Source organism: Talpa occidentalis, unplaced genomic scaffold (assembly GCF_014898055.3).
Source record: "Talpa occidentalis isolate TD23 unplaced genomic scaffold, MPIMG_talOcc4v2.1 talOcc4.14, whole genome shotgun sequence".
Lineage (NCBI taxonomy): Eukaryota > Metazoa > Chordata > Mammalia > Eulipotyphla > Talpidae > Talpa > Talpa occidentalis.
Genome location: NW_023601433.1, coordinates 44,012,601 through 44,025,850, shown reverse-complemented (window position 1 = coordinate 44,025,850; position 13,250 = coordinate 44,012,601). Strand labels below are relative to the sequence as shown.

Genomic DNA, 13,250 nt, shown 5'->3' with positions numbered 1-13,250 from the left:
ACAGCCTCTGCAGTGCTGGTTCAATCCCCGGCCACCGGCCAGGTCCCACCTGACGTGCAGACCTCTCCTGCTGCACCCGCTGCTCCCCTCAGCAGTGTATTTCGTCAGTCTGCCTGTTCTGTTCCCCGCTCTGGCTCTGGTGAATCCTCTCACCCTCCCGTGCTTCTGACTGTACTGAGTGCTTGTATAAATAAATAAATAAATATTTAAAAAAGAAAAAAGAAAAAGAAACAATGGCAATAAAAGGTGAAAGAGTAAACATAGTTTTTAAAGGAATGATTAACATTCAACTTAATGTATATCAGACAGGAGTGACAGACAGAATCAAAGTGGTCAAAGGGCAGAACTAGAAAATATCCCATTTCATCTTGCCTCCTTTCCCCATAGCCAAAAGCAGTCCAGTCACCCCTGCCACAGAAGGGAACCCTGAGCTTTTCTACAAAAACGTGGCAAGCAGTACACAGAATGACACATAAGGAATAGTACTGATCCCAAAGCTAACCTTGCACTAAACCATGCTACCCAATCTCCCTCTCTCCCATTTTCATTGCTAAATTACAATTTCTTCAGTTGTCAAGATCTCACTGCTTCAACTTAAGGTTTGCAGCACCAAAGGTGTAGCACTTGAAAATGTTCCACAGAACCTCAGCAAAAGGCCACTTTCCTTTTATAAGAGGCAAGTGCACACTCTTAAAACCCCAATGTTTCTTTCATCTGTACATTTGCATGCCCAGTGGCTTACCGATCAAGTAACGCCAACAAGGTAAGTCGATCATACCAGACTTTAATCCACTTGCCAGGAAAAATGATAAATTTGTAAAACTGCTCTCGGTTAAATTTTCCTTGTGTTGAAGAACATGATGAGTCTTCCAGATCTTGACTTAGATGCTTTAAATCCCAAAAGAAACAACAAAGAAAGGGTTTCATATTGACATGTTACTGTTATAACTATACAATCATAACTAAAACCAACAAAAAAACAGAGGTTCAAATGCTAACTGTAAACCAAAACAGTTCATAAAAATGGGCTCTCAAATAGCAATCAACCAAAGAATCTTTCTTACAGGCACTCTTAATTCCATTATAACGTACCATTAAATTTGTACTATTCATCCTATCAAAACACAACTTAGGTTTTAAAACTATTATACTGCTATGAATATTCTTGGACATGTCTCGTGGTACATACGTGCAGGAATTTCTTTAGAAACTAGGAACAGAATTGCTAGGAATACAAATGCTCAACTGTACCAGATGGTGAATTTTATTATGAAACAAATTCCTTAACTTTTCCAGGAAATGCACAAGTTTATCACAAACGGAATTAGCAGAATGGCAATGTTTGATTTATAGAGAACACTCTTTCAGGAAACAAGTTTTCTAAACTGGTTCTGTTGGTTTATACTTCCACCAATCACGAATAAACATTGCATTGCTCCATATTCTGCCAACCACATGGAGGTCTAGTACCACCTTAAAGTCGTTGTTGGAGGCACAGAGACCAGCCCCGGTTCTCTGTTCAGAAACTATAAAATCAAAGCTTCCCTTCACCTCCTCCTTTACTAACTGGCTACTGCTTGTCACTTGCTGCTATCAGAAAGTCATCAGTCACTACCAGCAAGCCTTCTCTTAATGACCTAGCCCCCTTGCAGATCTTCTATTTCTAATCTGTAATTTTTGTAGTTATACAGATAAACCAAACAAAGAGTCAGATAAAGGTAAACTGAGATGCTGGAGGAGAGCACAATGGATTATGGTGGAGGACTGTGGGTATTTTGGTGGTGGGAGGGCTACAGTGACTACACCTAGCAAGGATATAAAACAATGATACTTCAATAAAAATGTTTTAAAATAAATTAATAAATAATAAAATGGTTACCATCTTAACCATTTTAGTTGTACAATTCAGTGGTGTTAACTACATTCATATTGTTGTCAACAGCTCTCCAAAATTTTTCATTTTGCAAAACTGAAATGCTGGACCCACTGAATGTTTCCCCAGCTCCTCCATCCCCAGCCCTTGGTAACCACCATTCTACTTTCTGTCTCTAATATTTTGACTATTCAAGGTACCTCATATAAATAAACTTATACAGCATCTATCCTTTTGTGATTGGCTTAAGGTTAATATCCTCAAGATTTATCCATGTTGTAGCATGTTTCAGAATTTCCTTTTTTTTAGGATCCAATGATATTCCAGTGTGTGTGTGTGTGTGTGTGTGTGTGTTGGGTTGTTGGAAAAGTCATGACACACTTTTGCATAGAAAAATATGCCACAACTTTCCCAATAACCCAATGTTATATATACACAAAATCTCCATTTATCTGTCAGTGGGCACTTGGGTTGCTTCCACTTCTTGACTGTTGTGAATAATGCTGCTATGAACATGGGTGTGCATGATCTGTTCAAATTCAGGTTTTACATTCTTTTGGATATATATTCTGAAGCAGAATTGTTGGATCATTCTAATTTGCATTTTTGTTCATTTGCTTTTGCCCTATATTTTTCCAAAAGGGATTTAAAGTAGGCTCTAGTTTCCTGTAGGTGGATAAACATGACACAGGAGACTAATAAGAAGAACCAGACAAGAAAAGAGGTGAGGACAGTTCAGAAGAACAGCAGTTGAGATGTTGCTGTCTTGTATAGGGCTTACATATTTCTCTTTGACTTGTAAACAAGAAGGTTGTACTTGGACAGACTACATGATTTTTTTCTTAATTCAGTGGAAGTCAAAATGCCTGGTATCCATGAGGGCAGCGTACCTGCTTCACTGGAGACCACTGTGAACTCTCAAAAGAGGTTGATTTTACCATTTTGTTCCTAGATGCTAATTCACTGACACAGCTTATGGAACATGGAGTTATTCAGATTATAAAATATTAATGTAAAAGGCATTTCAAGGGAAAATTGATCCATCACGAAGACAATACACAGGCTATATACAGGATGGATAGGGCTGTATTATTATAGGAAAGTTGAGCTGGTAACTGCTACTTGTGTCTGAAACCCTATTCCAACAAAATGCTGCTATGAACATGGGCATGCATAATCCTGTTCAAATTCAGACTTCACAATCTTTTGGAGATATATTCTTAAGTAGAATTGTTGGATCATTCTGTTTTTGTTCATTTGCTTTTGCCCTTTTATTTTTCTAAAAAGGATTTAAAGTAGACTGTAGTTTCCTGTAGACCTGGTGTCATGTCAGCAAAAACAGCATCTTTTTTTAATGACAATGATAAACCTTCCCCCAAAAGGAATCCTTTTCTTATATGTTTCATGGCCAGAGTTCAAGTAGAAAATATGTGCATAAGATGTTTTGTAATGTGGAAATTCATGGTTGATGCATAAATAGGTCACAGCTAAGCAACTGTGAAGATGATAGCAGTGTTCTGAATAGAAAGAAAAATATTCTTCTTAAGTTGAGGTTATATATGACAACCTGTGCTGTTAGGAAAGGCCAGTGTGTGTGTATATTATATATATAATATACATATATGTGTATATTATATATTATATATATGTATATATACACATATATAATATAAACACACATCACATGAACATTATGTCACATATTTTCCAAATCTTATTAAAGATGCTGGCACACAGTATCAGCTATTTCTGCTTAAGTGAAATGCTTGTTTAAAATACATCTCAGGGTTGCACACAAAGAAAAATGATTTTATGTCTTTGTTAGCATGTTAAGGCTCCCAAAACAAAGCACTACATGGTGGGTGGCTTAAAGAACAGAAATGTATTTTTTTTCACAATTTTGGTAGCTGGATATCTAAGATCAAAGGTTGGGGGTATTTTTAAGATCCTTTCTCCAAATACAGTCACATTCTGAGGTATTGGGGGTGATGACTTCAACATAAGAATTTTGAGGAACATACATCAGTTCATACCAACTTCCTTTATGAGAAAGTAAGGTTCAGAGAATTTCTGTGGTTAGTTTTGTCATCTTAAATATCAAGGAATCTAAAAGTTCAGCATTTCAGTTGATTACAGCAATTTTTTTTAGTCTGTTTTCTGGTACAAATTTCAAATTCAAATATTTCCCAATTTTTCTCAAATTTTAACCATTCATTTATTATTTAACCATTCATTACTCATCCAACAAATATTTACTGTAAAGATGATATAAGCCAGATATTATATTCAATATGTGCCGAACATTCAAGGATAACAAGATAGTTTCTTTCTTAGAGGATTTAGATGGCCCTGGGAAGTAGACCAAAGAGAGAGAAAAATGAGCCTGGGAGTGTGCACAGTGGATATCCCTGGAGAGGGGTCTCGAAAGAGCCCCCAGAGAGCCTCAGTAATGAGGGGCTAGCAGGGCTGAGGACCCCCAGTGAAGGCTATGTGAAATTTCATATCTGTGACTCATCTAAATGCACAAACACTGACCAAAAAGCTGTCTGCAGTTCTGATTCATTAACTAAGCCCTGCCAAAGAACAACCACGTCACATTGTCTCATAAGTCAAGTTTTATTCTCTCTTAGAAGAAGGAAAATGGAAAAAGTAGAGGGCCTGCATATAAGCTGAATACAAGTTTTTTTTTGTTGTTGTTGTTATTGTTGTTTTGTTTGTTTGTTTTTAAGGAGGTTTATTTAAAAGAAAAACAAGAGACAGGATCCTAATTGTTCTTACCTATGTCTTGAGTTTGGGTTATATTTGGTAAGATTTGATAGTAATTGTAGCCATTTTTTTTTCTCCTACTGATTAATTATATTGTTATCCATGTAAATTTCTTGGAATATTTCTTGGAAATAAATAAATCAATTTCTTGGAGATTTCCCTGTAATATTTAGTAATACAGGTAAAAGCTAATATATGATTGTGCTTTTTTAAAAACACAAGTTCTTTTTAAGAAACAAGAGAGTTGCATTTGCTCACAGTCCCAGTAAGGATGGATCTACATTTACAACACAATACTTAGGGTTCTTTTCCTGAATCTGCATTATCTAGAATGACTTAAATGATCAGCATATTCAATTTAAGGAGGCAAGGAAGTATATAGCACATTTCAGAAATAATTTTTGGTAGAGGAAAACATTTAAAAACATGAGGATCTATCCCTCTCCCCCAAGATATCTGAAAAATTTTATTGTGCAAAATAATGGTATGGTCAAAAGCTCCATATAACTAATAAGACTTTGATGGTACTAATAATTGTCACTGATGAAAAAAGGCAAAACTTTGCCATTTATTATATATAATCTTGAAAACCTTTCCATAATTCTTCCCCACAGAGTGAGTATTTAAATACTCATGTTTAAAACATGAGACCATAGTTCTTTTTTTTTTTTTTTAATCTTAAATTTTATTTTTATATTCCCCCATACAATTGCAAACGCCCCATTCTGATCCCAATCCTTCCCCTCCCGCCCCCCACCCCCCAAAAAGTGTCTCTGGTTCATAGTTTTTTGTTGATTTTGATTTTCACTTTCTTATATTCATTTTCCTGGTCCCTTATTTAAGTTTTCTAGATTCCTGCTATGAGTGAGACCATCCCATAGTTCTGAGACGTCAGATTACCTCCCTGATTTGGTTTGGTTTCAGAAGGGGAATTCATGAGAAAACAGGGCAAAGCCCACTGAAGAGCAAGTAAGCAAAACTGAAAACCCCAGAACTGATGGAAGGAAGAAGTAAGGTGAGCAGTGAACGAGGGCCAGTCAATGCCCAAAGTACCAGGACCCCTTCTGATTCCCTCAGATGGCTAACTGAAGGTGCAGTAACACTTTATGTCCAAGATTTCCGGTGAAGACAATGTGATAACAAATATGGATGTGCCCAGCACAGCACCCTACGCAGAACTAATGTCCCACATGCTAAAGAAATGCCAGTGCAGCCTGGACATGAACAGCATTTTGAAGGGTAAAAAGTATAAACCACACATGGAATTCTATTACAGTGGTGGCTCGATTTGGCAGTCAAACTTCCAGACTTTGTAACAAATCATGTAAATTGATGTTTCCTCAATGTTCTTATAGACAAGGATTATTTAATAAAATATTACACATAGTATTTCATGCAAATTAGAGTCCAGGATTCTTTTTTCCTTTTTAAAATGTCTTAAATTTTAAAAAAAGCAGCAATTGATGACTATATCACCGTGACAAAACAATACAAATGAGAAAAAATATAAGGGGGTCAAAGAAATATAAGGAGTCAAAGTTCTCCTTTCACTCTTTAATGGTAATAATTGTGATATGAGTGTTACCTTTACATTAATTTAAAGTGACATTCAGTCATGGTCAGTGCTGTTAGCAACGTAATCCTCACCAATGAGGACCAATGAACTAGACTCCCTGGCTTTCATGCTATTCCTACTATTGTGTTCATAGTAATGAAAAAGGCCATTATTATTATCATACCGTTTTCATAGACTTACAGGTAACCTTAGTTTACTTTGTGATATTTGGAGGGCTTTTGGTTCTTTTTTAAAGAACCAAAAAAAAAAAGGGGGTGTGGGCCAGAGGTGTGAGGGATGAGAGGATTCCCCAGAGAGACAGTGGGGAGCAGAACAGGTGGATTTACTGAAATACATGGTGCGGGGAGCAGTGGGTGAGCCAGGAGAGGTCTGCTGTGCCATAGATGGGTTAGCTCCCTGGCTGGGCATGGAACTCAGGCCGCAGCAGTGAGAGCACTGAGATTTAAACCCTACTCCACCAAGGAGGCTCTAGTTTTAGTTTATTCAGTACTTTCACATACAATACAATCTTATTTTGTAATGCAGCACAAGCTGCATTGGTATGGAACTGGATCCTGGTCAGCATAATGGAAGCATAAAATACTATATCCTCTCAGATCCAGTATGGTCTTTGAGTAGACTCTCAATGGCAATTTAATAAAGAAGGTGTTTCAGTATAATTATTCAAATAGTTACTTATAACATAATGAAACAATATAAAATTTAAAAATCATGGTAATAAATCCATAGAATATACCCCATGAGGTTAGACTTACAAGATGGATAACCAAGGTACAGAGAGAGATGCCTGTGATACTGTGATTGATAATATCCAGAGTCCCTCAGTGCTAATCTGCATGTAAAGTAAGGAGTACCATGACTTCCTGATTTATTCATGCAGTATTTACTTGTTTATGAGTTTCTGCTCTACTTTGGATGTTTTTGAGATATTCGATCAATGCATTTGCGTCTCTGACAATCCCAAGTTCCTAGTTTCCCTGTGGCTCTTCCACTTATGATATTTCACATCTATTCAAACTATCTGGTTCATTTTATATAACCTTCTACTCCCTAGAGGTTCAATAGTGATACTCTGGAGCAGGGAGCTGGAGCTTCCCCAGACCTGTGTGAGGGAAAATGTCAGTTTCTCAGAGAAAACCCACATTCTGCCATTCTGTACCATCCCTCCCCAACAACTCCCCCACCCGCCCACACCCCCCACTAAGGCATGTGGTGGAAACTAGTAGTGGTCACTGAGGCTGAACTGGCTGGGCACAGGGCCCCCAGGAGTATACGGAGATACAGCAAAGATTGGTGAACCCCAGGATACTGATGAAGAGGGCAAGACCACAAAATACAGGATCATCAGCTGGGGACTATGGCAAGATGGGCAGGCCCTAGCGTTGCACCCTGAAGGAGCAGAAGCAGTGGCCCTTATCTAGGTACCATCTAGCATGCCCAGTGAGCAAGCAGGTTCCAGGCATATGAACCATGCCCATCACCTGAGATGCCCTCCCCCTCTGCTTGCTTCCCTCGGGATAGGGAAGCTTTCTCCTATATCTGGAGGCCTTGGAAAGAAGAAAAAGGGAAGAAACAGTTTGAGAGGCTGATCCTTTGAACTAATGGAATATTTATTCCCACAAAAACTCCTTTAAGCCTAAAAGGATCAAGTTAACCCTTTATTGGCAGTCCTCTCTACCCAATCCCGACTCCCACCTAGTCTGCAGGAATCAGGACACCAGAGCAAAGTGTTTTCAGTTAGAAGATAACATGACATTATTTTGCGCAACTGCGCATAAATGTCAACCCACTATATTATCAGGCATTTTTTGGAAAAATTTGGTTAAGCCATCATAAAAAAAAATAAGACTATAATATTTGATTGAGGTAAGATTATTATCTACAAGTGAACAAAACACTGCCAGGAGGAAGGTAAACACAGCAGCTAACAGACCTCACACTAATTTCAGCATCCAATCAATAATACTCTTCACTCAATCTGTACCAAATGAAACCCACCTTTCTTCAAGGTCTAGCCCAAGTGCCCCTTCTAAGGGGCCTTTGGCATCCTCTTTCTCCAAAATGCTCAGGGTTGAATCTAGCTCTAAAGGAGCTTAAGCCTGGGTATAAGTCTTAACGCGCATGTTATCTATCCCTTTGAATTCTTTGCTCTGCCTCTCACAGAGTTTAATTAAAGATCTACTGAATAAGCAAATGAACATCAATAAGTTGTCTCAGTAAAATAATTGGAAGGCTTCATGTTTTAAGCCCCTTGATGATAATGTCATTTGCTTTAAGAATAAAGTCTCTCTTCAAGTCAAACATTTCTTTTAAGAATCTCTGAATGCTTAATATATAAAGGCATAAAGAACGAATGAAAATAGAGATATTTTCCAAACTATGGGGGGAGATGGAGAGCATCCTAAATAAATGAGCTTTTTTGGGATCTGTGCTTCCCAGGAACCAAAGATCAAAGTAAATGAATTCCTAATGCATTTGGAAAAGCAATTAGACAGAGGCACTCCTTACTATCAACAGGATGGTACCTGTTATCTAAATGGTTTCTTTTCATGTCTGTTCAGTAGAATACAATGCAGTGATACATCTACAACATAAAATGCAGAGTAAGACCTGACTAACTCTGCTAAAACCTGGAAATAGGAATCAAAGTCCCTGCTTCCAGAACATTCATGGACAGAGATATTGGAACGTACCCGAGGGGTTTCTGACTGGGTCCTCCGAGCTACCATTAGTAATAGCTGTTGTTGGAGGGCGCTGACTGCGGGGTCCCCAGAAGAAGGATCTTGACTCTCAGAAGTCGTGGTACTGGAGGAACTGACCTGTATCTCTCTGAGGATAAGCAGAACAAAGGTTTTGGTTACCTGGAAGTATGGGAACTGATCTAGTTATTATGCACAAACACAGGACACTAGGGTTCCCCAGTACAGGTGGCAGATAAGGCTATACGACCTTGCATAAGCAGTAAAAAGTTGAAAATTGAGTCTACAAAGCTGTCTTCACGCAGAAGGGCAATCATTATTCCCACTCATTACTCAGGCTGGCCAGGGTGGCAGGGTTCCTGGAATGGGTGGGCAGGAGCCTGGTGTGCCAAAAATAGTAACCTTAATTTTCTATGTATTTGATGGACGGGAGAGTGGTAGCAACAACGTTTAGTTTTATATGTTGTGAGTAGTTGGCTAGACAGTTCCCTAGACATGGGTCAGGATGAAAGAATGTGCTAATACCTTTGTGCCTTCCTCCAACCCCCAACACTCTGCTTTTCCTACTCACTCCCACCAACCTCATCTCAAATAAAGAAAGAACATTTTTGGTAAAGGAAGTAACTCGGGTAAGTGAAAAAAGAGAATTTAGCAAATTAGTTGTGATCCACATCTCAATAGTTTTATGATCTTTAGTCACATATACATTGACTTAAATTAATAGAACTTGGGCCTCCCTGGTGGCGCAGTGGTTATATCTCAGCACTATCAAGCTATCGGCAGTCCCCTATGGCACAGCAGACCTCTCCTGTCTTGCCAGCTGCTCCCCTCAGCAGTGTATTTCAGTAGATCTGCCTGTTCTGCTTCCCACTCTGTCTCTGGTGAATTCTCTCACCACCCCCCACTCTAGCCTATACCCCAGCTCTTGTATGCATAAATAAATAAAATAAATCTTAAAAAAAAAAAGAACTCAATACTGTCTCCAGCCTGGCATTTTTCCTTTGGCTCAGAAAGCAAAAATAAGGACACTCTACTCCATCCTGCTTTTCTGGCAGAGAGCCAAAAACATTGAGGAGACACTGTGGGCTGCCCACCTTATAGTCCTTTCCTCCAGAATTCCTCCAACACAACTCTAATTTTATTAATGCTCCAAGACTACTTTACAAGAAAGACAAAGTCCCTCCCTAGTGCCAGGGCTAAACCTTGGGAACTTTATACCCACCAGGGTAGCTGCATTCAACCTAGTCAGTGCTGGCTCTGGCAGAGAGTATAACACTGTTCTAAGAATCGATAACAAAGCAAAGGGCAATCAATTGGAGATAAGGGAGCTGAGGGACAAGTTTTTCTATTTAAAACAGAAAAGAAGAAGGTAACTAACTATCTTTCTCTTGGGCTTGGGAGCTATGTGATTAAGAAACACATGCAGCTGCAGCAGCCATGCTGCTGTCATGAGGACAAGGTGCAGGACAGAGCCCCAGGACCACAGAGCTGAGAGATAGAAGCTAGATTCATGAAGACAGTGTGGAGCCTCTGGATCTGCCACCCTTGCCCTGATCATAACTTTGAATTTCTTATTTTCTGAAATTACATATCTTGTTATTTACCCATTTTGAATTTGAGTCTCACGGTACATGCAGCCCCGAACTGGCGCAAGAATGTAACGCTACACTAATGTAACTGCCTTCTGATTTCTGATCTCCCACTTCATTATAAAGTCTCTGATTAACTTTTCAATCTTTCCTTCCCCTAACTCCCCACTACTCTATTCACAAACATACAAATATTTATTTTATAGAAAGTGTTTAAAATACTTTTTTACTATTCATCCCTCTCTCTCTTATATACACACACTAAAAAAAAAAAAACCTCAGAATTCTGTACATTTTTAAGACATAATTTATGACTATTTTATCATGTATTCTGTAAAAACCTCCTTAAAAAGAGTCACTTAGGGAAATTCATATATTAAAGTCAGAGATTAAGAAAGGAATCAGGTAGGATAAGAACATAACAGTTTGAAAACTTAAAAATTCATTTATCTTATTTGGATGATTGTTCTGTAAATAGTGCTTTTGCTTCTTATCTGTATCAGTAGAATAATACCTGTCACTAACAGAGAAAAACAGTAAGATGTATAAAGATAATGATCATTCAAACTCTCCTGCCTTACACAAAAACCACTGAGTACTATGAGTACTATAATTCTGTCATTTCATAGCGAAACACAAAAGGATTCTAAGCACCTTGTTAATACAAATTCAGAGAAATCTAAGGCTCAGTAAATGCCAAAGTTTCACTAACGCCAAAATTCATCTGACTTCACTGTAAGTAATAGAGGTGATAATGATAAACAATCACGCAAGGATGGAAATATGTGCCTCTGTGAGGAAATCTAGAAAGTGTAGAGCACCCTCTATTGCCAATGGAAATAAACTAAGCATGGACTATTGTGCAGGATGTATCAAACTGTTATGTTTTAGCAACCTCCTCTATCAATTTGCTGTCAGCAAGGAAACATGATGCAAAAAAGGTGTCAATAAACTGCAGCTTAATTTTTGCACACTGCTAAGCATGTTTCTATTGCAAAATAATACTAATTAATAACATTTTTAGGCAAGTCACTTAAAAATCCTACATAAGAATATAGGGCTTAGTTCCAACTGAGGTACATAAAGCACCAAACACCATTTAGCTAAGGCCACGTATTAAATAAACCACACCTAACCTTTTCATTGCCTTTATTGACTTTGTTTATTCTCATACTGGATAGTAACACAATACCTATGCTTTTCACACAAATAACATATTCATTCTAATTGTCTCTATAGCAGGGATGGGGGAAGAGATCTTGCTCTCCACTTATAGCTAGTCCTCTTTATCTTATAAAGAGAGACTCAAACAGCATGGTAAGTTTCCTTTCCATTAATCCCACAGTATTCTAAACAAAGCATGATGTTGTTAAGGAAGCTTTCTGAGATTTATGACTGGTGCGTCCTCAATAGAAAACCTGTACTGTCAGGTGAATATAAGATTCTTGTTAGGGCAGGAGGAGATTAAATGCTTTGATAAGCTTTGCTCAACTGGAAATGATCTTCACCCCCTGACTTAGAGATTGCTCTCTGGGATCTTGATGTTGTAGGTGCATCAACAAGCAGGTGCACCAGCTTGTTCATTTAAGAACCACAAAGTCTATAATGTCTCAAAAGTTACTTATTGCATAAGCATTTACCTACCAAGCATAAAGAATTTCTGTTGCTTGGTACCTTTTACCTGTATCTCTTTTCAAACTATTTGCAATTTGTTGTCCCTTCTTTGATTTTGTCCTTTTTCTTTTTTGCTATGGACCATGAGTTACATAATCTTTTAAAAAAAATCTTTGTTTTAACAGCGTAAGTCCAAAGACCCCCCTCCTCATTACTAAATCGAACATGAGAGTGCTAAGTTTCAGGAGACATGGCTGCCTCTAAAATGGCAATGGAAATGGACACGCCCCCAGACCTGCAGTGACTACATGGTCAGCCACACAGAGTGACACTTGTACAGCTGGTCTTGTTCATCCAGCTCTCTGATTAAACCTCTGATAAATGGTTGTTTCAGGACTATTACAGAGATAAATTTACTTAAACGAAATTGAGCTCAGAGCAATAGCAGAAATAGTGATGGGTAGTGGAAACTGCAAAAAGATCATCCACTAGAAGATAAAGGTTAGCAGGGGGCTAGACTCTAGGCTTAGCCAGAAAGGTGTACTTTTGAATGGACAGAACTGGGTCTGGGATTGTTGATGGCAACATTCCATCAGGCTTTTACTCATGTAAGCTTTAAGTAAACAAATAATGGAAATATGTGAGCTTCTTCTGCATTTTTTTCTACAGCAGTCTACAATTTCCCATTGATATGGAAAAAGAAATCCTAAAATTCATCTTCCCCAGATCTCAAAACTTAAGAGTCTGAGGGAGGGAAAGGGCCTCTCTCTGCTTCTCTTCCTTTTTTTCAGACCTAGGACACACCGGAATAAGCTACATAGAAGGGTAGTCTAGAAATGAAAATCAGAGCAACCTGTTCAACATGTAGAATATTTAAATAAAGCAGCACTGTTTTTGAAAGTTATAACCTGTTATTTATAATTTTAATAGGGATTCCTCTTTCAATGTCTGCAAACAACTCTTTTTTTATATGACAGACAAATTTCTGCGTGTGTGAGCAAAGAAAACACAGGAGTGAGACAGTTTCCCATGGGGTCTGACTGCCCCCTTGTGGCAGCTGAGGCTGTGGTCTTGGGAACCAACCCCACAGAGCTCTGGGGGTCTCTGGATTCATACAAAGTATTCAGAGAACA

General features: G+C 38.3%; 1 protein-coding gene across 1 annotated transcript in view; it reads right to left on the bottom strand.

The window, feature by feature from the left end:
• PCNX2 (pecanex 2) overlaps positions 1–13,250 on the bottom strand; it is a 243,488-nt gene that overhangs the window by 183,750 nt on the left and 46,488 nt on the right. The window contains exons 9-10 of the mRNA XM_037510412.2: positions 8,909–9,044; positions 743–888 (exon numbers count right to left, since the gene is read on the bottom strand). Coding sequence (XP_037366309.1) covers positions 743–888; positions 8,909–9,044 — 282 coding nt within the window. The remainder of the gene's footprint in view (positions 1–742; positions 889–8,908; positions 9,045–13,250) is intronic.